We start from the raw sequence: 25,282 nt of genomic DNA on the forward strand, positions 1-25,282 counted from the left end.
CTGCGTAGCAGGAAGGAAGGACAAGGTTGTGCTGTGTCTGTCCAGAAGCCAAGCACGTTTCAGAATGGGCATGCTGCCTTAATGAGGACAGGAAAATCTGTCACCCGAGGAAGCCAGGCAGGGATGTCCCTGTGTAAATGGTTCTACTGGGGCTAATAGTTTTCCTGCCTAGAGTCGTTGGCTTCACCTCTCTCCCCATTGCCATGGATCTGGTCAGAGCAGTGACTCAGAAATGACCCTTTATGCTGACATCTCGGGTATGGCCAAGTCTTGAGAGCAGGTTAGTGGAAAAACTTGATTGAAAAGGTGATCCTAAGCTGTGTAATGTCCCAGTGGGTATTAAGAGTGCTTCTTTGATGGGCTCTGACTGCCACAAATTTGACCAGTTTGTCTACAGTCAGCAAATGGGTTTCTGTCAGATACGTGCTGGGTTACATGTACTGTAAGGAAGGTTGTTCCTCAGATTCACTGACTTGATTTTTATGACTTGGGACAAACATTAAGTTCTGTGAGTTATAGTTATTGCTATGTGTCCTAAATCCTGTACACCACTCCAGTGAATTTGTTATTAAATGCTTGCATAGCAATGGCAGGAAACTGCTCTCTACAAGGCCCCTGGACCTTTATTTGGTGCTGGCAAGCAACCCAAGAGACCACTCTCCACCTTTTCTTTCCTTCAGCAGCTCATTAGGCTCAGATACTACCAAGAATGTTTTTTCCAGGTGCTTGTCTGGTGCATTTTTCACTGCTTCTCTCTGTGGAGGCCAGAACTTGGGAAGTCACATCTGAGCTCGCTCTTGTCAAACTCATTCTCTCTACCAAGATGTTTCAGAGCAGCCATATGGTTTTACATGCTTCTGATTATTGGCACCCTCTAGGAGTTGGAGCTGGTTTGGTAGCCATGGGTTTTCTTCTGTAGAAACCTTGAATTTTTCCACTTTTAAATACTTAATGGAATTAGGTATGTTTTTCTCCAGCCAGTAGATTTGACACGGCTTATTTTTAAACCGTCTCAGAATTTTATTTACAAAGTTGGAAATCCAGTAGGATTAGTATGTGTGAAGAGAAACATTGCCTGCAGCACTTCTTTTATAGAAGCTGTCTGTATAGGAACATTTGTCTTTGGGGACTAGAATGCCCATCATGTAGGTGTTTTTCTTTAGGAGTTTCTCACTCCTGGAAAATAAATCACTTAAAAATCCCGGAGATGGTGTTTCATTGCAAACAGTATAAAATTATGCTGGAAGATGATGAAAGATTAAAAAGGTAACATTTTAGGGAGTCCTTTATGTGCTCTGTCTGGGAAACAGGTACTCAGGGTAGAAATCCTTTAATTTTAGGGTGTTGTTTTTTTTTTTAAAAAAAAAAAGGTGGCAGTGCAGTTGTCAAGTTGGTCGGTATAATGGTGCAGAACACAGCTGCATCCTTTTATTTTCAACAGCTTCTAGTTCAAATTCCTTGACACCACCAGCTTTGGTCTCCTCCCCTAATGCTGTTTTCAGTTGTTGGGTTTCCAGAGGTTCATCTCCTATATGTTCTTTTGTCAGACACATTCTAAGCTTCCATACCACCCTCCTGATCTCTGACACAACCAGTGGTTTCAGTGTTCATTTTCAAAGTCTTTGGCAGTTTGAACTCCAGGAAATTTTTGGTGATTACCTTCAGAGTGTCGTGATTAGTTGTTGTGTTTTCATTACTTCATGCAAGGGTCTTTCCTGTGTTTCTTCAGAGAGGTAGTCTCTGACTTACTCGGGTTTGGTGTGTCTTCATGTAGGTTTGCAGGTTGTTTGCTCTCCTCTATGTCTGGTGTGTTACTTGGTGTCTCAGCAAGATGCCATAGGGAAAGCAAACAGGGTAAATTAAGGTCACTCCTTCCCAGGTCATCCAACTCTGGAGCTACAGTTCATTGTTAGGACATCTAAAATTATCATTTCAGCTCCTCTTACTTCACCTCCTTTGTTTCATATGTTTGATCCATCTCCAAATTCAGCTTGCTGCTTCTACTGTGCACTTGAAAACGTAGCAAACCTTCCTCAAGATCCTATTACCCTTCACCAGTTCAGTCAGAATGGAAGGAGGATGAAATTTAAGGTGCCTTATATAGATATTTAAAGAGGTGAGGAGGGGACTTTCTCTGTCAAAAACCTCATTTGCAGTATTGTCACTCCTATTTTGTCACACAGAAATGAGCTCAGGAACATGTTGTATACAAAGAAACAGTGACTTTCAGATGTGGTGTCCCTGAGTTTCCATCTGCATTATTTGGCCCCTCAGCCCAGTCATGATCTACTTCTTGTCTCATGCCTCTTCCTTTTTATCCTTTGCTTCTTAAACTATTTTTTTTTAAATAAAGGCAGTTTGGAAAAACTGAAAGAATCAGAAGAGGATTTGAAATCTTTGAGAGACTTCAACTGGATAATACAAAGGGTTGTTTCCAACATGGTGGTTCTTCAGAGGTTTCATCTTGTTTACTTGCAACTGGAGATCCTGGTCCATACAGGGAGCATAGGAGAGGTCCCATTGTGCTGCTGGTGCCTGCCCTGCACAGCAGCTTTGTGCACATGTAAGACCAGTCAGCGGAAGAGCAGACACTGGAGTGCCTGCTTTCCCTTTAGAGCAGCTTCACCTGGTGAATTCCTACTTACAGCAATCAAGGTGAGACCAAGTAACAGATTGGTATGGGAGAATCCTCCTCAAGCATCCTGGAAATACCTCTTACCCTCTTCCCTCACTTTCAGGAAGCTTGGCTGCTTTAGAGGTGTTCTTTCATCTTTTAGTGTGCATCACAGAGCTTTATTTCCCCCTCCATATGTCAGGTGTGAGTAGTTGTCCAGACCCTTCACTTGCTCTACTCTCCAGGTAGGCTTTTTGTCACCAGTGTGCAGAATGTCCCCCTGTTGCCCTTCCCAGTCCTCCATCAGCATATCCAGTGTATCCTCAAAGGATGTACTTGTATCTGATAGGGAAAAATCTCTCCTTTTGCCTTTCCAGACTACTTCAACATCTTTATAAATTATGTTTTTAACATTTCTTTATGTGTAATAATAGTTTAAAAACAAAAAGTACTTTGTTCCTAATCACCCTTTGGACCTTCCCATTCAGTCCAGTTTCCTCTCAGCCCTTCTGTTAGTAACTTGTTACCTCAGTTCATTAATTGTTTTGTAGGTTAACTAAGTGACTGCTTTATTTCTTTCAAGACTGATGGAACTTTATATTTTTGTCTGCTTTGAGTAAATTGGAATGTCTTCCCTTAAAATTTTGTCCCTCTGTACCAATGGCTTCAGCAGAGGTGTTAAGAAATGTATCACCATAGTAGACATTTTATGATGTTGAATTATTTTCCTTTTCTTGATTAGCTGTGAGTGAACTGATGTCTCCAGACTAGGATTAAGTCCAGCTATGCAATTCTGTGGCAGGTACTTTTTCTCTGGGTTTCAGGCAGAATTTGGTTTAGCAATTTTGAAGTAGAAAATAGAATTTACAGACTTTCCCCAAAGTTGCTTACTCGAAACACTAGTGTAACCTGTGAAACTGTTTATATCCAGTTAAGGTTATATTGTGTAGAATGCAAATGTGCCTGCCATATCAATAGAGATACCTTAAGTTTTCAAAAAAGAATGGCAGGAAAAATATTTGAGAGCTTGGAACACAACAAAGTGGCAGTTGGGCAGTCCTGCTGTGCTCCTGAGCCTGGGCTGCTGTTCTTGTGCATCAGGACTAGGAAAGATACAGCTGTGGATTGTAATTTCTTGAAAGCAGTGTATCACTATTTAAAACTGACTTTAATCCTTGCAGACCAGTAATGGAGGAGGGAGTTTAAGTGATTATTCCTCCTCTGTCCCATCAACTCCAAGCACCAGCCAGAAGGAGCTCCGGATTGATGTTCCTCCCACTGCCAACACACCAACTCCTGTCCGTAAACAGTCCAAGCGCCGATCCAACCTCTTCACGGTGAGTGAGCCAAGGAGGAGACTGTTGCTGTATTTTACATAGTGCTCTGTGGTGGCAGCCTGAGCTTCAACCCTGGGGACGTCTGATCCAGACAGGAGTGTTGAGATGGATCTGTAGGCTTGAAAACTAAAACATCTTAGAGTTACCATGGGGCTGTTCTGTTCAAGGACTTCCAGAGAAACTAAGTACAGTGGGAATTGCTGTGAAACAAATGAATCCATGGCTGAATTATTGAGCTTTTGGCCAGCTTCAGTTCTCAGATTTGTTTAGATTCCCTGGTTTGGCATTAATTAAAGACAAAGCTGGGCCTCTGCTCCGTAATCCTGCCCTTAAACTGAATAATGGTGCTGACTCGAGGCTTCCTTCTCAAGTCTCCTGGTTATAGAGAGGTCTCAGGGTTTACCGTGGGGATACTGCAAAGTAACTACCCCATGCTACTTCTATTACTACAATCTCAACTCACTTTTCCTTTCCAGGGTTAAAAGAGATGATGGAGATTAAAAATTTATTTTCTTCCCAAACCGTCTGTCTTTTGATTCATTGAGAGGGGAAAAAGAAGTACAAAACACAAAGCTTGACCGGTTTGATATGACAGGCCTCTGTTATGCATAAGTAGTTTGGGAAATTATAATGAAGGCTTGAGTGATGATTTCCTTAGTTTAGCAGTCTTGCTGAAAGCTTTGGGATTGTATTGTGTGTGTAGTTGTGGGTTTGCAAGCAGTTTTTTGGCACTTAACGTGCTTTACAGCAGGCACAGAACCCCAGTGGGCTTGTATGTAAATCCCTTGGCCATTATTGCTACACATTAGTTGTCATTAGAAAGCCACAACTTGCCTGTCATCATAGAAAGCTTGTATGCTGTTTTATTCCAACCGTGATGTCATGTTGACTTCCCAAAGCAGGCTTGCCCCTCGGTTGTATCCAGGGAACCACAAACAGGAAGGATGAAACCATTTCTTTGTGCTCTAAACAAAATCTGACCTCTCGGCCTTTAGCAAGTAGAAAGTTTTGTCCTTGTTTTGGGGTGGCAGCACAGAGTCCCAGGGATCACATTTCACCTGCCGATCTGGAAAGTGACGTTTTTCTATTAAAACTGTAGGTCTTCAAACTCCTGCAGCATCAATAAAAATAATGCATTTGTGTTTAGGTGCAAAACAACAAAACGTGAAAAAGTGAGCGCTAGGTGAGAACGTATTGGATTTTAATGCCGTGATTTTCTAGGAATCGGATTTCCTCCGGTTGGTGGGATTCCTGGCTGCTGCTGGGGCGTGTTCAGCAGTTCCCAACCCCACTAGGTGTCAGTGTCAGCCCAGGAACTGCCAGCAGAGCCAGCCCTCTGGAAACAGCTGAGATGCTAGGGTTTTCTGGTCTGAAGGATGCCGAAAGTGCTCTCAGGGCTGTGTAGATGTTGTTGGGGAAACTGTTTGGGTTTTTTTTAATGGGAGCTGGTGTAAATTTGAGGAAGGGGATAAAGAGAAATGTACACCATCCACAGTCCTGGAAAAAGGTTTGAGAGGGACATGAAGTCAGCTGCATTTGCTGCAAACAAATAGGTTTGTGAGAATATCTTAGTAAGGACCAAATTTGCTCATATAGAGGATGTTAATTGTTGTCTTAATGTCTAATAACTGGGAAAAAAATTGTAGGAAAAGTTAGACTCATAGGAAAAAATACATTTTACTTTTCAGAATTAGTTTCACCTTAGAGATGTGGGTATATTGAATGTTGTGTAATGAGTTGGCCTGTAATCCATGTGCTGACCCTGCTGTAACCAAGCTTTCATGCCCTGCCACAGAAGTTGTAACCTGAAATTATTTAAATGAATAAATAGATGACCAGTATTTTCTGTCTATTTATGAACAGAGTGCATAACCAAAATATTTTACTGTTTAGCTCTGGGTTTCTTGCTGTGCTTCTTTCCTAGTCTGTTACTTTCTTATGCCTTTATCACTTACATAATCAGTTATATTCCTGTTTGATTGCAGATTACCCCTTGTTGTCTAGCATAGGCAATATGTTTCATTTCCTACATGAAGATCCTCTAGTGTGGGAAGAAAACTGGGTTAAGTAGAAAACAGATACGATTTTTCTTAATTAGATTACAGCTTTTAAGTTGGAATAGGGTTGAGAATTTGAAGCGTATTCATGTTTAAATGCATTAAATGCAGTATCTGATCTTTTACTTTCAATAATAATGTTTGCTGTAAAGCTGTTGTTCCAATAGCTGACTTTCTGTTTAGGTGATAAAGTAGATTAAATATTAGCAGAAGATTAAATGTTCTTTGTTTTGGGCGTTGTATGAACAGGGACAACTAAAAATTAGTGTGCATTATTATACAGACGGGGGATTTAAGCTGCCACTTCAGGGAAGAGCAGATTGAAACTGTGTCCCCTTTCCTGCATGTTGTGAGAGAGCTCCTGGTACCCTGAAGGCCATCTCCTTTCCCACGTTGCAGAATTGCAAGCAAGACTTTTAGACAAGTTAAAATGAACCCTGATTCTGGATTCTGGCTGTGCCCAAACTCAGGTGCTGTGTTCCTCTGGGACTAAGTCTTGTTTCACAGACAGCACATGGCGCATGAGGCTTCCCATGACAAGGGGAAATGAGTCAAATGACACACATGCAGGTGTGTTAAGTTTTTTTGGGCTTTTCCTGATTCACTTCAACAAAGTTTTAAATAGGATTTGATGTGTAGATGGGACATCAGGAAAAGTTTTAGCAAATGTTGATCCGGTGTGGTTTAGAGTCTAATTTTTTACACTACAGGATGTAAAATGGATTGTGTCTCTCACAGGTAGAAAAGCATCAACTATCAGATTATACCTCTATTTCACTGCATGATTTGCCTTTATAAATAGCAGAGCCCGCTAAGGTTCTCCCCTGGAAAAGGTTATGTATTCTGTGATTACAAGCAGCTAGAATAGAATATGCCTACCAGAAATTCCTCCTTTTCTATACTTTGGGCATTTGACAATATTTTGCCTGTAGGAATTTCCCTTCTGTGTGGGGTGTATTATTTCCAGTTGCAGTTACTTTTACAGAGCAGAAGAGATGTGATGATTTACAAATAGAAACTAAACCAGCACGTAGATATTTAGCTTGCTTTTCAGAGGCAGGATCCTTTCTTTGAAAAAGAAATAGAAAAGAAACATTCAAGTTGACAACTTCCCTCCCAAAGATTTGCCTACCTTCAGTGGGTTTCTTAAGGATGTCACTTACGGGCGCTTTGCACCATTGAAGCATTGTTTTGCCTTGCATTATTGGGAAGTGGCACTTTCAGATTCAGAAATCTGTCTTGAACGACGAGGAACAATAGTTATCCTGAACATTGGATTTAATCCCTCCCACTTGTTTTGCTTGCTTTCATTTATTCTTTGTTTAATTTCCCGGCACGTCATTCCATTGCCCCGAACCATAGTAACTAGTGATAGGAGCCCATTCCCGGCGGAGCGGGGAGAGCAGCACTGGATCCCTGCTGTGTAAATGTGTTGCTTAGAATGGTGTTACTTGAAGTCTTCCTCCCTGGGTTTTCTCCCTCCCCTTCCCTCCTCCCGTGCCTGAAGGGGATTTTTTTTTCTTCCTTCCACCCCTTCGTATAGGATGAAAAACAGGTATTAGTTATCTGCCGTCCTAATTGTTCTCTTAATTTCAGTGTCTTTCAAACATCTCTTTCCACTGAAAATGAAAAGCAGGATCTTGTGTTGCTCTGGCTTTCATTAACTTCCCATTGTGGCACTGGACATGGCAAATGTATTCCTTTCATATATCATCTCTGATTTGAAAAGCACATGAAAATGTTTTCCCATTTTCGATATTGTGTGAGTAATGTTCCTATTGAAAAGTAATGGAGTGAAGTTGTCACTTGTCAGCTCAGTTATTAAGGAGGATGACTCTTAGGTCTTCTTTTTGTAATAAAATAAATCTGTCAAAATCATTATGCTCGTGCATTCTTTCACAATAATGGGCTGGAATCTGAATAACTTCTTGAAATTCCCATATAACTTTACAAAGTCATGAAGTGAGCACGGTGAGCTTACTCCTAGGGCAATTCCACTGCTATAGAAAGCCAAGATCAGGCAATTCAGGTTTTAAACATTGCTTAAATTTTCCTCATGCTGATTTTTCTTCATTGTGTTCAAATATCTGTTTTCAGCATCAATCACTACCTTTTCTTGCAATTCCAACTTTCTACCCATCCAAAAGTAGGGGGGGACAAAAGTCAGTGCGATCAAAACCGGCATCATAAAATCGCATTTCTAAGTAGCTGATCACATTTCTAAAAAACACACAGTTCTAAGTTAAACGTATGCATGCATATATCAGGGGGTTTTTAATGAGAAGCTGGAACCTTCGTTCCTCTTTGGAGCTACTATTGGAGACTTCAGAAACATGTCCTCTGATCTGCTGGGTCTTCAGGCAGTGAAACTGTAACTCTTTAAACCCCAACACCATTTCGAACAAGTGGATGGTTGAAAATTGGAGGCAGCATTTTGGTGTTCAGCTTTTGGGGACAGTTGTTTGCTTTTGTAGATTCTAACCCACATGTTTCGAATCTCTATTTGTATGTCAAAATACTTTTTTTTTTTTTAAATTGCATTAAGAAAAAGCATCCTCAGTGTGAATTGCTGCATTTAACAGAACACAAACTTTCTTTTTGCTCTGCAGTCTCGGAAAGGGAGTGACCCAGACAAAGAGAAGAAGGTCCTGGAGAGCAGAACAGATAGCATTGGAAGCGGCCGTGCAATCCCAATTAAGCAGGTAATGCCGAAATACTTTCTTTTTTTTTTCTCTTTTTCCCCCCTTTCCATAGTTGGAGCCACACCTCGGGTCTTGAGCACTGGGATGGCTGCCCGCGGGCCAAGATGCCTTTGATGTGCTCTGGTGATGAATGTGGAAGTCACTCACTTGACATCAATTAGGAGAGGTTCCTATGTGTATTAAAATAGGATCATTAGAATAAGAAGAGGGAAAATGTGACAACAGGCCTAATGAAGTGCAGTCTGCGGGCCTGCATATGGAGCGGGTTCCTAGGCTGTGCTGGCTTCAAAGCTGCCTTTGTAGAGGGGGCTTTGATTGGGCCGTGTGCTGCCAGTCGGCAGGGTAAATCAGATCGCTCGACAAGAGCCCCTTGTGATCGCAGAAATAGCCTGATGTGGCCCTAATTTGCTACTGCAGACGGACATCTGAACACAGTTTCAGGCTGGTTTGTAACAACGAGGCAATTAGTTGTGATAATCATAGCCGGTGTGTCAGCTGTGCGCTCTTGTTTGTAATTTGCTAATGAAGGAATTGTAACTTTGATTAGGTTCAGTTTCATTTAGACCTTATTATATAAGAGAACGTTTACAGCTGTAATGTGTGGCCTTAATTAAACTTCCTCATTACACAACAGGACTTGAATTCAAGGATTTGTTTTGGTCTGTTTTACTAGCCTAGATGCACTTTCATTAGCCCGGAAACTTGATGCTAAATTGTTGCCGCAAACGCTCCTTTGAAAGGGGGAAGCGATGCTGGGAGCTGAGGAGAAGTGTTTGGGTGAAGGACATAATTTACTTTCTCAAATTCAATTACACTGAATTCACGTGGTTAAGAACACCACGCTCAGCCTTGGTACAGGATCCTTGGCAAATAGTTTCTGCTGCGGTGTTTGCAAGTATTTGCTTTCATGTGAGTTACTGTGCCTTAGAGAGCAAAAGTGCTGAGGGAAAGGAGCTTGTTTTCTTCCCACACGGTTGTTTCCAGTTCCTTTTGGTGGCTTTCCTGGCCCTCTGAGGGTCACTTGTCTTTCCTAATTTTTCTTCAGTCCATGCTTCGTCTGGCCAGGTAGTGCTGAGTCTCTAGGTGGGTGGGTGGGTGGGGAAATGGTGTTTTGGGGGGGTGTTGATTTTATTTTTTTTATTTTGGGGGTGAGGGGAAGATGATTTTGTACCCGTAACCATTTGCAGTGATTTTCTTTCTTAAAGGCTGTTAAAAAAACCTTTTGGGACCATCAGTGCTGTGGTGTCTGTGAATCTCTAGTAGACACGTTTTAATCAAACGCTCTGCAATTCAGAAGAGCAGTTTGAAACCAATAAGCTCAGTATTTGGCTCTGTGTTCAGGGGAGATTCCAGGCATTTAAAACAAGCTACATTTTTTTTTTTCCTACAGCTTTTGTATGGTATGAGATGGGTTAGACCAGCTGGAATTCTTTTGGGTACTGCTAATTAAATGAAAGTGTCCGTGAATGCAGCTGAGAATGCAAAACTGAGAAATATACTTTTCAATATTTATTCAGGGCATACATACTGTTCTTTTCTAAAATGCTGTTGTATGAAATTAATTTAATTTAAAATGCACTTTTAAGAAGAGTATTGTAAGATAAGCATATTAAGTGTCATTGCTCTATGTGGTAGTGAAATATCCCTTAACAATATCTTGAATTTCTGTATTGCAAAATTCTCCCTGCAGTCCCTACTTTTGTACTGAGTATGACCACTCTTTTGGGAATGTGTACTTTCTGTTATTAAACCCAATTATGGTAATTTCATTTTGTCACGTACAAGCAATTACCAGCAAATATTTGTGCAGGTCTGTAGTCAGCAGATCCATCCTGTTCACTGGGGTTTTGGGAGAAGGAGGAGGTTGAATGGCACACAGTGCTGTAGGATGGCTGCTCTCAGTGGCGTTTCACATCATACTTGTGTGTCAAGAGAGTGGATTTTGGAGTTCATATAAAGCTGTTCTGCTTTGTAGATGCTCTGCAGTAGAGTGCAGGAGACCAGTGTCTCCTAGCTTTTGATGCAAAAAAAGATGGAGTAGGATAAAGTGCCTTTTTCACTTGGAAACATTGAATTAAAAATCGAAATATGATGTTTCATAATGACGAAGTTTCATTACAGTTTAAAAATATACATTAGTTTGGAATGGTCTTTCATTACAAACTAGGCTGTTTCAAGCAGAAATGGCTCCTGACCAGGGGATAGCTTTTTGTCTACCCACCATGTAGATGGAGAGCTCCTATCAGTAGACGTGGCACCAAGTTAAGCTGCTGAGATTACTTTACTCTTGGTGGGCTCTACAGGTGGCACACAGGAGGGTGTTTCTCTGAGGCACTAGAAATTCCTGCTAGAAACGATGAGGTGTCTAATGGGTGGGTGGGTGGGGAAATGGTTTTTGGGGGGGGGTTGATTTTATTTTTTTTATTTTGGGGGTGAGGGGAAGATGATTTTGTACCCGTAACCATTTGCAGTGATTTTCTTTCTTAAAGGCTGTTAAAAAAACCTTTTGGGACCATCAGTGCTGTGGTGTCTGTGAATCTCTAGTAGACACGTTTTAATCAAACGCTCTGCAATTCAGAAGAGCAGTTTGAAACCAATAAGCTCAGTATTTGGCTCTGTGTTCAGGGGAGATTCCAGGCATTTAAAACAAGCTACTTTTTTTTTTTTCCTACAGCTTTTGTATGGTATGAGATGGGTTAGACCAGCTGGAATTCTTTTGGGTACTGCTAATTAAATGAAAGTGTCCGTGAATGCAGCTGAGAATGCAAAACTGAGAAATATACTTTTCAATATTTATTCAGGGCATACATACTGTTCTTTTCTAAAATGCTGTTGTATGAAATTAATTTAATTTAAAATGCACTTTTAAGAAGAGTATTGTAAGATAAGCATATTAAGTGTCATTGCTCTATGTGGTAGTGAAATATCCCTTAACAATATCTTGAATTTCTGTATTGCAAAATTCTCCCTGCAGTCCCTACTTTTGTACTGAGTATGACCACTCTTTTGGGAATGTGTACTTTCTGTTATTAAACCCAATTATGGTAATTTCATTTTGTCACGTACAAGCAATTACCAGCAAATATTTGTGCAGGTCTGTAGTCAGCAGATCCATCCTGTTCACTGGGGTTTTGGGAGAAGGAGGAGGTTGAATGGCACACAGTGCTGTAGGATGGCTGCTCTCAGTGGCGTTTCACATCATACTTGTGTGTCAAGAGAGTGGATTTTGGAGTTCATATAAAGCTGTTCTGCTTTGTAGATGCTCTGCAGTAGAGTGCAGGAGACCAGTGTCTCCTAGCTTTTGATGCAAAAAAAGATGGAGTAGGATAAAGTGCCTTTTTCACTTGGAAACATTGAATTAAAAATCGAAATATGATGTTTCATAATGACGAAGTTTCATTACAGTTTAAAAATATACATTAGTTTGGAATGGTCTTTCATTACAAACTAGGCTGTTTCAAGCAGAAATGGCTCCTGACCAGGGGATAGCTTTTTGTCTACCCACCATGTAGATGGAGAGCTCCTATCAGTAGACGTGGCACCAAGTTAAGCTGCTGAGATTACTTTACTCTTGGTGGGCTCTACAGGTGGCACACAGGAGGGTGTTTCTCTGAGGCACTAGAAATTCCTGCTAGAAACGATGAGGTGTCTAATTTGTTGCATTAACTGTGAATAAGGCAGACAGATGTGAAGAGGAACTTTATGACCTAGAAACTTCAGTATGTCATGCTCCTGTGCTTCTGGCAATGAGAAACCCATTCCTTCACCAAACAATTAGGTGACAAAGGGCCAAAATGCCTTTGCCAGCTTCATGCATATACTTTTCTGTTGCATTTTTGGGACAACTTCAAAAGCATGCAGTGACCAGGCCTCTTTAATACCTGTTGTCAATACTTTTTTATATTTGCTGTAAGTTCTTATGCTGTGGGCAGGGCAGCATGAGCTTCTGGTGCAAGGCACAAGTCCTACCTGCAGATCAGTGCTTCAGTTGTGGTGGTTGATCCTACTAGCCCTTAAAAAAGAAAATGTTTCTGTTGAAATTAATACAGTGGACTTTGTGTTCTCAGTTTGTTGCTACCTGGGAAAGAAGTAACCCCAAAAAAGTTAATAGAAGAAAGAAACAGTCTTGCTATTCAGATGTTGAAACCAATGGTTTTGTTACCCAGTTTATTCTGTGCTGCCTGTGGGTTGTTCTTACCTTCCAAAAATCAGAGGTACTGCCTCCCAGCCTTGAAAAACAAACACAAAAAAACCCCCAAAACCAACAAAAAGAATGAAAGGCCAGTTCATGTGGGACTGGAAGTGTTCTGGTTTTGAGGAAGAAATTAAATCTCTTCCAACATACAGGGCTACATGAAAGGGGAGAGGAAGAAGTTGGTATCAGTCAATTAGGTTTCTTTGTGGTGGGGAGAGAGTACAGAGTGAGTATTTGGGAAAATGATCTCTCTAGGAATTCACCCAGACTCCTCAACTATTATTTCTTTTCATAGATCAGGTCTACTGCAACTCTTGAGCCAGCATTGCTGTGGTTGATGTATATTTGGTGACAGAGGAGAACGAGTTTTTCTGGGGGCATCTCCTGATTTTTTCCTCTGGTCTTTTGAAGTGAGCTATGGTGTCATAAAGAGTTACCATTCTGTATCTCAGCCTCCCTGGGACCCAGGTACAGGCTGCACAGCTCCTAGAGTTTGGTGTGGCTTTTGATTGAAAGAAGCCAAGTGTTGCAACCTGCTCCTCAGTTCCTATTCTCTCACCCTGAATTCCTGAGGATTTGGGGAGAACAGGCAAAATTATAAATGCCATGTTTTTGTCTGAGGAATCGCCTCATTCCTTTAGGGCTTCTTCCTTATCTTAAAGCAGGCTGGTCAAAAGGAGTTAATATTCTTATTCTCTCTGTCCTTTCTAAATGGTAAAAATCTCTTTTCACTGCAGTGCTAAATAAGATTTTATTGGGCTAAGAGTATAAAACTGTTCTGATGAACCTCCTTGCAGACACCCAAAATATAGGTAATAAAAACCAAGCACGTTCTTAAAATGTGCCTGCTAACTTCTGCCAAAATACTCTTGAGTAAAATTTTGGGATGGCCATCTTCCCTGGGAGTTACAAAAACACCTTCAGCATTCAGACCAGTATCAGCATGCCTTAAATCCTGTGCTCTCAGCATCTGTTGGGAACTGCAAATGCCAGAATTTGACAAAAAAGAAAAAGTGAAAAAATGGTTAGACTGCATGTTTAGTGCCTTTCATGGTTTGGAGGGTGTTATAGGAGACTGCTGAGGTGCTTCAATTTTACTTTGTTAGACATTAAAATCTGACTTTCCAATGTTTGCATCTTACTGTAATTGCTCTTTCTGCAGTCTCACTTGTAATGCTATTTAAGTATCTTCTGCCAACCAAATGGAGTCAGAAAATGACTAGAACAATATTAGCCCAGAGTTAAAATCCCTGAGAAAGGGGTGTTAAAACTAAAAATATTTAAGGTATCTTCTGTAGCATTTTGCATACTACTCTTAAAGCAAACTTAGGGCTTGCTGGGTTTGGAGCATCCTCTGTTCAAACACATTTATTCTGAAAACGAAGACGTGTTCCTGGTAGCCTGAGTGAGTATTTTGAAGCACATTTTAGGCTGCCTGGTTTAGGGTGACATACTTTCTAGGCTGAGGTTTTTGTGCAGCCTTTTGGGAAGATTAGTTTGTTTTCTGCAGTCTTTATCAGTAGGGCATATTCAAATGAAAAAAAACCACAAGAAAAATAAAAGCAAGAAGCTCAGCTCAGCGGTGAGTGGGCTTGTCATGTATTAATTTTTCATTGCTGTGGAGAATTGTACATACATAATCACTTGATTGCAGTGGGAGTTAGCGAGCTCCTATGGTGTCATTTGCATAAATCTTGTTAAGTCAATGGCAGTTAATGAAGTACAAATGAGCCTGGAGAAGGTGACATGCAAATCGTGGGTGGCAGATGGGAGGTCTGTTTTTGGGATGGCAGCTGTGTGCTCTTTCTGGTTTTTATTTTTTTCCCTCTCCTACCCCCATCCCCCCCAGATTAGAGTGTAAATAAGTACATAAGAGCTGGCCTTGACTTTCTGCTTCCAGACCTTCTTCTGTTTGCCATTTGCACTTAATCAGAGATGCTCATATTACTATACAGCCCAACGATATAACCTTGACTGTTCTTTTATCAAAAACTGGTTAAAATAGGGTTTGACTGGTTACCTCATCCCTTGGCTTACCCTGGGAGGTGCTGCACCTCATGTGCACCCAAATTCCGGCATCATTTCAGAATAGCAAACTTGAAGTCTGACTTAAAGATAAATGTTCTGATGGATAATGTTACACTGATGACCTAGTGAAAAATTTGCCATCCATGACTTGCAGAGGTGAACTTCAGGATCCATTCACTTCTCTCAATTTGCAAGTGGCTGTACTAGGAGAAAGTCAAATCTCTTTATTTGGGCTTTAATTTTAGCTGATAATTCAAATGACCTTCTTTGCCTACCAGCTTGGTGCATTTAAGTACATGAAAGTAATCTTAATGTAATTAGATGTTTTGTCTTTTGTTTTTTTTAACTCTGTACTAAAAATGGCAGATTTTTTTAGGTCAGGGGTAAGAGGGGGTTTCATCAACAAATGGAGGGGGCATCACTGATTTGCCCTTTATGAGCAAACTCTTCTTTATGAAGAAGAGTTTGGTTCCTGGATGGACCAGCTGCAGTTTTTCCTTAAGATGAGCATAAACAAAGCTGGAACTTCACAATATACATCTGGTTTTTGTAAAAAACAGCATTAAACTTTGCAAAGTGCTTTCAAAAAGCATCAAATTCTGCATGAAAACGTGTCACTTCAGTTGAGTAGCTTCCAAAATAGTTGAGAAGCTTATGATCCCGTATCAGCAATGTGGGGTTTTTTAAAATAACTTTTAAATTAAGTTGTGGACTCTTGAGAATTGCCTGTTCACTTTTGTTGCAGGCTGGACCATTGTGTTGTCTATTTTAACATCTTTCCCAAGTGCCCTTGTTTTAGAAGAATATGACTGAAACAATTTGTCAAAAACTTTCCTATTCAGGGAAAAATCTGTGCTATTTTTAAGATGTACTTTAAAAAGGCAAAATACAGAGTATTTACTTAAGGTTTTTGCTATTGAGGTCTTTAATACATTGTGTGCTGCTCTGTGGAAATAATCTGTGTCCAACATCTGAACAGCAGCCCCTGGCCTGAGGACCTCAGGAAGTGCCTGAAAACAGAAAGTGGAGGATTTAATGTAGTTGATCTCAAATTCTTTTTTTTAGTGGACTTCCTTGTAGCAGTCTCTCTGGATTCATGTCTGGGGAGCAGCTTTGCAGGTGAACTGGAGCAGTGTGCCTCTTCCAACCAAAGGGGTGCCTTCTGGAGGGTGAGGAGGGGACAGCTGCAGGGTAAGGGAGGACCTTCTGGTACCAACCACCTTCCTTCCTTCACCATGGCCAAGCTTAGGCTGTCCATTTGCATTTCTTCCCTTATTTCTTTCCTTATAACCTCTTAGCTCAAGTGGGACTGAAGCGTATTTATTCCTCATCAGTCTACAATTGCTTGACATCAAAAAAGAGGCTTTTAAAGCTTCCTTTGGATTTTCAAGGACTTTGCCCCATGTTATCTCCCTGTCCTCCTGCCTACCTACTGGTCTGTTCTGCTAAGCAACCTTATTTACTCTCTTCTCTACAGATGTAGGTTCTTGACTAGACATTTTCTTCTTCCCAACCTTCTTTTCCTGTGTTAATATTTTTAGCTGTAGCTGGGGTGTTTCTGTGTACAACAGTTCCACAATTCCTGTGTGGAATAACACACAAGGCTGTGTTACCTTAGGCCTTCCCATTGAGCCAGAAAGAAGATGGTACCTGAAATGTGTTTTCTGCAGCCATTCCCAGGGCTGTCTGCACAGCTGGTGGAGCATTTCAGCCAGTAGAGCAGTGTCTTGGAAACAGGTTTTGAAAAAAGCTCGTCTGCCACGTCTAGTCAGTCAAAAAAGGGTGTCCTTAGTCCTCCTGCCTAGCAGAAGAGCACTGTAATGCTTCAGGCAAGTGTCAGACCCAAGACCCGCCACCCTCGTGAACAACAAATGCGTTTTTGCAGCAGATTTCCTGAGTGTAAATGTTTCCTTTGGATCTATGAAAAGGGAGAACAAATAAGCAGCCATCTTAGCAGCTATTCTTGCCTAATTCATCTGACTTCACAAGGTGAAAGAAAAGCCCCCGTTTCACTGCTGCAGAGACCCAAACTGCTGTGATGCTGCTCCTGCTCCATCTTCTACACCAAAGCACTCACCAGAACTACTAATTATTTGCTTTCATTTATGGATGCTTATGTAGGCTTCAAGAGAGTTGTTTGACAGTTGATATTGGTGCCTCCAGAGAGTGGCTTTCCAAAACTCAGAAATTATGTGTTTCACAAGGAACTGGCAGGTGACATAGTTTCATTTATTTCTGTCTAGAGTGAGGTGTAATTTCCTCTGTCACACTTGTGTCTAATCACAGTAATCAGTATCCAGACCTGCTTGTACAAACACGAGGCTATGGTCTTTAGCCAAATACTCTTTATTGCTGAAATCTTCTGTGTAATTCCTCTGCAATTGTTTATAATCAGAACATACACATTTTGTTGTGCTTTTAATTAGCTGATTACTAGTTATAAAATGTTTTGTACTCACTGTGGTTCTGTAAGTTGTTAACTGGTAGCTACCAGTATAATTAAATATTTCAGAGCACTTGGCTATGGTTGCATTGAACTGTGAAGAAATAATGTTATATAGCCAATCAAAAAGAGATACTTGTAAACTCATTTAAAGCGTCAGAGTGTGTTAGAACTATCATGGTGATGCTTATTGCAGGAGAAATTAAAGATACAGTTTTGTGCTAAGAGGCAATACAGAAATTAGTTCCTGAATTAGTTGTTAATTGATTTGGTAATTCCCTCGGGTCTGCATGCTCTTTTTTCCTTTCTCGTGGTTGCATTCAGTTAACAGTGACTATTCCCAGTGCACTTGAAATATTTTTTCCAATTAGATCAAACGTGCCCTTATATCAGAGGAACAGCTATGGCTACGTGGACCTGCCTGGAAATAAGGTTTCATTTCACTGAGAAAGCTGGTTTTGTAAAATAGCGTGTAGTTTGGTCTCCCAGTATTTGAGGGTCCCTAAAACATGAGTTTTCTGTCTCCCATCCTATATATTGCCCTTGTTTTGTTTCCAGCTGCCTTCAGTAGTAGCTGAGTGATAGTCCCACCTGTGCTAAGGTCACAGGCATAAAGTCAGTTGCTCAGTTTCCAAGGAATGCTTGGTAGGCTGAGGAGGGTGATGTACAAGAGTTGTTAGAGGCCTTGCTGCTCCCCTAAAATTAAAGCCTGTGTTGGTGTGCATATTGCTTTCAAACAACTGAAGATCTATAAATGTCATCTTATTAATATGTTTTTCAAATACATTAATTTTATATATATTTTTTGTGACTGCGACCTTGAATTTACTGGGGGTCTCTGATCCTCATAATGGAAACAAACTCGTGGTTTGTGAAATAATTCACCAGTTTCATTTCAGGCTGGCTCACTTTGTGACTCTTCCTAGCTCAAAAAATTGACATTGTGATACAATTAATGTAATAGTAAACATAGTATTCTAATTTTTAAAGATTTTTACTTGTTAGATAAATGTATTTTGATACTTCTTAGCATCAGTTTTGGTGGGGGTTGCACAAATGAAAAAATAATGCTCCATTTGTCTGAGTGAACAATGGAAAACACTGATTCTGTGTGTACTGCCTCTTAGGACAGTGCTGAAAGGATATGGTATCAAGCAACTTAAAAAAAACCAACAAACCAACAAACAACAAAACTTCTTGTTTCCTCAATGATTATTGAATATCCACACTAATGCCACAAGAGCAGGTAGCATGCTTAGGGCTGCTGGGTAAGAGGTGTTCAACTTGATGCTCTCTTTTTTTAAAAATCCTATCCAAATGTAATGCTCTCACTTGTTTCTTAAGAGGTAAGGAAAAACTTTGGGTTTGACTAATAGCTAGTGATTCCTTAGCTGACACATCAGATGTGATTGTAGCTCTTGCATGTTGTTAAGATTCCATCATCTGTTTGGAGTAGAATGTAGATCAGGTTAAGCATCCTTTGAGAGACTGTGGGGAGAGGAAGGAAGGAAGTGGCAGAGAACCTGTCAGCCTCTACAGCAGAAATTGTCAAGCAGGAGCTTCTCTTATCTAAAAAAATACTTTTAAAACAAGGCAAAATGAAAACCAACAACGTCTGACTATGGCTGTGTAAAAGGAGCAGGTGCTGCTTTTTAGGGTAAACCAGTCAAGGATCTGTTTTCCAGTGCTGTGCCCATGTAAGAAGGGAGAGAGTCTTTGTGTTTTCTGAGGCTCTGCCATGAGCTTCTCATCATCTTTTGCCCAGTGCTTGATGCCAGCAGAGAAGGGGTTCCCTGACCTCCATGTGTCTGGGTCCTGTACCAGTGCAGCAAGTAGGACTGGAGCCAGCAAGAAGCAAACCAAGGAGTCTCTCCAGGGAAGCTTTGGAGAATTTAATCCTTTCGGGGTCTTCTTATCCTCTTCTGTGTGCCAGTGTATTGCAAATCCATGTATAAAACATGGCCAAGATGTGTCAGAATACTCGGGGAGAGGAGAAAGGAATGATAATGTTGATAAAAAAGAGCACATCAATAAAGCCAGCCACAATACAACTTTAAAAAATGTATTAGACTTTTCCAGCACTGAAATGGTGTAATATATCAAGGTGGCATCTCAATGTGACATGCAGAGATTGACAGCAGTGAGGTCACCAAAGCATCTTCCTCATTGCCCTTAGGCTAAGAGCTGGCCCCTGGCCAGAAGCCTTTGGCTCAACATGGTTGTGGCTGGAGAATGTTTTGGTAGTTGCATCTAGAAAAGACTGACAAAAGGCATTCCCTTTATTTGAACCATCTATATCTACCCAGATAGATTGAAAAAAAAAAAAAACCAAACCAAAACCAACTTATGGCATCACTCAGTGGCTTATTGAGTGCACGATTTTGTAAATGAAGAGTGGAAATAATTGACCTTTAGTTCTTTTAGTGGCTGAGACCTGGAGATGCCTTCATGGCAGTGATTTCTCATCAGGTGATAACGGCTGTGAAGAAAATGACTGCAAACCCTTCAGGACAGGACGTGCTTCCAGAGCTGCACGTGCTGCTGGGTTTGGGTTTGTGGGAGCGTGTTGAAGTGGGGGTGCAAAACAGAACATTCCTTCTACAAAAAAGCCTTTGTTTCCAGGGGCTGCTGTGTGTTGGAGGTGAGGTCTGCATCTGGGCTGTGGTGTCTGGAGCTCTTCTCTGAGGGCAGGAGTGGGGCCCAAGAAGTGACATAACAAGATGAAGTAGAAAGCTTATGACAGTTAGCAAGTGAGACTGCCTGACAGACTTCGGTTGACACAATGATTATTAATATGTTGTAAAGATGTTTTGGGGATTCCACCATCTTTGTATGGTTGCCAGCAAAATGTTGACAGTTGCATTGTGGTTAATAAATTCATTTAGATTTATAAGCATTGTTTACAGAACCTGTTCGCCTGCTGAAACTCTAACAGCATCTGTTCCTTCTTACTAATTAACTGCTAATTACGAATGAGCTTTGTGTGTTTGTCAGTATAACTGGCTCATGCATTTTGTAAGGAACATTAACAAATTGATTTACATAGTGGTAAAGCAATCAAAAGAGTAAACTGAACAGCACGCATTGAAAGCCCTTTAGCCTAATTTTTTGAACGAGGCAAACTTTAGGCTTCCTAAATATTTTCGTAATTCCTTTGGTGCCTTTTGTGTGTGGTAATTCCATGTGTATCCAAATTGGATGCTGGTCCGACATCTCTTGTTTCTTGGTTTGGTTTTGGTTGGGGTTTTTTTTAAACAAAAAGTATTGTCACTGTTAGTATTTGACACTTGTGATTGAACATTTATCCAGAATGTAGGTACAGTAAATGGCATGAAGAAGGAATATTGTTCTTGGGGAAAGCAGAGAGGAGAAGCAGATCTTTGAAATTTAGGTACTCTGATGACTATAACTATTTTGTTATCAATCTTCAAAATCTCAGCTGTGCAAGTCCTTGCACTTTGATTAAAATACTGTTTTCTCTAATCCTTCTTGTACTCTTCAAAAACCTTCTGACAGTGCTAATTATCAAAACATCTTCAGAGCAATCTCAGCAGGCAAGGCAGATATTGGCACTTAAATATTTTTAATTTAAAGAGAATAATTCAGTAGTATAATTCTTTAAAAATAAAAATTTGTTTATTTTGCATGAGTTGGAAGGAGGAAAATCGTGTAATTGAAGGTTGTGTTTAATATAAAGGATTCTTCACCTTAGGACAAATTGGAGATGAGTGAAATAATTAGATGACATGGATATATTTCACTTACAGCTTGTAAAGCTTGAAATGAGCCTTGTAACTAGTATTAGGGAGGAGACTAAAGCAATGCAAACACAGTTGCAAGATTACTTTTCCTGAGTGGCTTAATAAAACTGTGAGGAACATACAGGGTGGTTTGGACAGACTAAAACTTGCCAGAAAAATTAGATTGCTTTTTTGATAGAATTTCAAAGTAAGTTCATGAAGCAGACCTAACAGATGCAAAATATTTGGATTTTACTAAAGCATTTTGTTCCTGCCTCACTACATCTTCATTGAGAGTTTATCCAAATGTGTTTGGCTGCAAACCGTGGTGTGGATGGAGAATGGTCTGTTAGGTACTAAACACAAGTGGAGCCAGCTCCTGGTCTGCGCAGGCTGGACGGAGCAGGAGGGAGCGTTGCTCAGCACTGGGGCTGGTGCCATTAGCCCTGCCATCAGGGGGAGTGTTGGAAGGACAGGCACACCAACAGCAGTCAGCCCTGGCAGAAAGCTGGAGCACCAGGAGAAGCGTGTCAGAAAGGGGGCAAGGACTAGAGCTGGTGACTAAATTAATGAAGATTTGGCTTGTAAAGACGCAGGTCATAGAATCATGAAGGTTGGAAGGGACCTTAAACATCAAGTTCCAACCTGCCTGTTATGAGCAGAGAACCCGACTACTAAGTCCATAGAAGCCAAATCATCCTCATCTGTCCTGCCTTCTTGCATATGCCATAGTCTCTTTGTTCCTTCATGTTCACTAGCAAATTCCTGACAGAGCACTGGGTGCTGTCTCTTACCAGCCCTCCATGTCTGCTTTAATGAGTGTGTTCATCCTTGTCTAAAATAACTGATAAAAAAAGGGCAATGTAGTAGAATAAACTTGAATGGGAGGTGATCTCAGGCTAAGCTGTGTTAAAACCTAGCTACCCAAACCTCTGCTGGTTTAACCCAAGTTTGGAAGGTATTCTGCCTTTATATCCTTATGACATCTCACCAAGACACTTCTCCAGTGACCCCAGCAACAAGAACCTGTGGATGTGTTTGGAACAGGCACTGCCCATTGCAGCCCTGTTTGCGTGGTGAAACGGGGCAGCTTTCCTTCCAAAACCCAGGGCTGGCTTCTCTCTTGAACTCTTGTCAAGGTAGAGCTGGAGGTAACGAGTGCCTGCAAGTTCAAATGGGGCTTCTATTTGCGAAATGAATGCAAATGATGGGTGTGCTTTGAGGCTACAAAACCAAAGCATAGAGGTGTAAAAGAGATCCAGCTCCAGCCCTGGGAATGCCATGTGGGCTGTTTGATGGTCAGGTGCTGCAAGAGGCACACAGGCTCCTTACAGAGACACTGCTGAGGTGAAGGGGTTAAGGCAGTGCTGGGGAGAGGGTCCCACCTCTGCAGCTCTAAAGCCAGGTCAGTTCTCTGACTAAAGGTGTTTTCCACTGGCCATCACACATTAGCAGTCATGATGGGAGTTCCCACATTTGATCACTGCTTATAGGATTGGAGGGCTAATTGCAGACAGCTTAGCTGAGCTACAGCAGAGCAGTTGCAGTTATACATAGGAATCCACAGTCAGTTTGCCAGGAAAAATAAGTGTTGCTTATTTTGATAAATAAAGGTGATAAGGAGGAGATTGTTTCAGGCCTAATACTGAGATAAAGCCTCTGGGCTTTGGGAACGATCAGATTCTTTAGTGTTCTCTATAAGGAAACAATATAATCTTAATGACTTGGATTTTCTTTTAAAAAGAGAGGGTGAACTTTCTTTTTAAAGGGGGGGGGAAATGGCTGAGCCAGTGAGACTGTAGGTCAGTCTGTGCACTAAGTACGTTTCTTTCCCCTTTATGAAACTACTATGATTCTTTGTCACACAAGAAAAATACCAAGACATACCATTTGCAAAAGGGTTTATAGTACAGTATATCACCCTATTATGAATGACAGTATTTAAATGGTTGGGTAGAGAACTGGAGAACTGCTACAAATCAAGTCACTAGATTAACGTCTAATGTTCTCTTCTAGTGTGAATATTTCAGGGGGGAAAAATGAAGAAATCTTTGAGTGCAGGAGGTATTGGAAAGAAAAATCAATTAAAATAGCAAAGAAAGTGGTTGAATCGTGTAGAAATTCTCCTGTCTGAAAGTGAGCAATACGTCAGAACGAAGGAGAATGGGGACTGTTCAAGAAGGCAACTATCAACACCTTAGCAATTAGAAGCTTAGAAACTGTTTCATGGCCAGTTGGAAAACAGAACTTTGTTGGGAGAGAGATGCACTGCAAATTCTGGACTAAAAGCAGAGTAGTGAGCTGTGAGCAAACTGAGTGAAAACAAATTGTTGTCAGGTTGCAGACTGAATAAGAAGGGAGGTGTATGGTTGGTGTGCTTCTTGTAAAATAAGTATTCAAGACTGATTCTTAAAATTTATACTCTTAAAACCAAGAAGAAGCAAAACCTGTATTAAGCAGGTAAGAGTCAGGAGAGCAAATACTGAACAAAGACTATGAAGAAGATGGGCAGTGAGAATAAAAACCAGGTGATGTTTTCAATAACATTAAAGATCCTGAATGCCTTTCAGCAAGTGGCACACCAGTCCCTAGAGGTGTCTGGTTCTTGAGGTGCTGATGTCTTTAAGCATGAAGCAGGGTGATCGATTGCTATCTTGAAGCAATGCATGGGTGCCTCTGGTGCTTTGCTGCCTGGGCACCTTGTCAGTGCCTCTCAGCTGTTTCCAGTTGAGCAGTCTGAGCAGCTTTCAGTCTATAGATTTCAGTAGCACACTCTGGAGTTGATGCATTCATGCTGTCAGAGCACTGATTTTCCATTGTTGCAATCTGAAGGCAAGATGCCAATGTTACTCCAGAATACTTCTGGCAGTGTGAAAATAGTTGCTACAGTCCATATGATGGGAATTTGAAACTGTGGAGAGGAAATAAAGAAGAACTTAAGAGAATCAACAACTGCCTAGAGTATAGGACACCTATGTGGGCTAGAGCTGATTTCAGTGCAATATCAACTGACAGAGTTACTGACATACCAGGTTAAGCCAAGGGCTTCAGTTGAGTTATGCTAGACCAAAGCTTCAGAGAGCAGTAGGGCTTTCCTGTGCAACAATGTGTGTGCTTGGAGAGTCTGGCTGCCAGAGGAATCCCACTTCTGAATTTGTGGTCCCACAGAGCTGTTGTATGGCTTTGGCAGGGGTGGCACAGGAGTTTTGCTCCTCTCTAGCACAGCAGTATTTGGGTGCCTGGTTTGCTTTCCTTGGACATTGCTCTCATTCTCTCCCACTGCAACACTGAGACATCCCTAAGGACAATCTGGTAAATCTGAAGTTGCAACAAAGATAATGCTGGCCCAGGTAGTGGGAAAGTTTTTGCTCCCAGATGAGGTGTACTTATTCACTCAATTCAAAAACAAATTTCTGAAAATGTTGCATGACACAATGTTGCTCTCCTTAGCAAAGTTGTGTTCTAAGATCCTGCAGCTACTTCCATGGTTTTGAGTAAGTTGGTGCCACAGGTGTTTGTATGCTTTGTATTACAGAAGTAGCAGTGAGTGCATAATTTTATTAGAAGTAGGATCTATTTGATGTAGAAATTCTTGGGGTTTCTGACAATGCCTCATCAGTCAGTAGGTAATTTTGTTGGCATAAAATTTAAAAAGAAAAACATAATAATAAAAAAGAGAGGATAGGGTGGGACACTACTCACACAGAGCAGATTTCTTTTCTTAGGCTAAAAAAAAAATTGTGTGCGTGTCTGCCAGCCCCACAGGCTTCATGAGTCTGTAGGGAGTCTTGCCCTTGGATCCTCTGGAAGCTCCTGGCGACAGTTCAGAAGAGCATCCATCCTGCCCTCTGGTACACCCTCTGTACCTTGTGCTAGACACTTGGGAGAACAGGTACAGGAGGTGGAACTGACTGGTTATACTGGCTTTCCCTTGTCTTTAATTATCTGTCAGTAGTGTATGTACCCCTTCTACATGGGGGTTGTCACCAAGAGCTGTCACCAGTAAACCAGTCACAGTGGTACCAAATGACTGCACCTCTGTCTGTTTTCTTGGGCCACGTAAAGATTAATGCATTAGAACAAACCACTTGGAGAGATCACAGCTGAAATATTTTAGCAATATGATATCTACTACTTATCTGACTGATTTCTAGTAACTTATGTGC

At 41.0% G+C, this 25,282-nt stretch overlaps 1 protein-coding gene across 1 annotated transcript in view; it reads left to right on the plus strand.

The window, feature by feature from the left end:
• The window catches only part of AGAP1 (ArfGAP with GTPase domain, ankyrin repeat and PH domain 1), a 243,146-nt gene that overhangs the window by 65,620 nt on the left and 152,244 nt on the right, over positions 1–25,282 (plus strand). Inside the window, exons 7-8 of the mRNA XM_010007801.1 lie at positions 3,796–3,951; positions 8,618–8,710. Of these exons, the coding sequence (XP_010006103.1) occupies positions 3,796–3,951; positions 8,618–8,710 (249 nt within the window). The remainder of the gene's footprint in view (positions 1–3,795; positions 3,952–8,617; positions 8,711–25,282) is intronic.

The sequence above is a fragment of the Chaetura pelagica genome, unplaced genomic scaffold, assembly GCF_000747805.2.
Source record: "Chaetura pelagica isolate M959 unplaced genomic scaffold, ChaPel_1.0 scaffold532, whole genome shotgun sequence".
Taxonomy (NCBI): Eukaryota; Metazoa; Chordata; class Aves; order Apodiformes; family Apodidae; genus Chaetura; species Chaetura pelagica.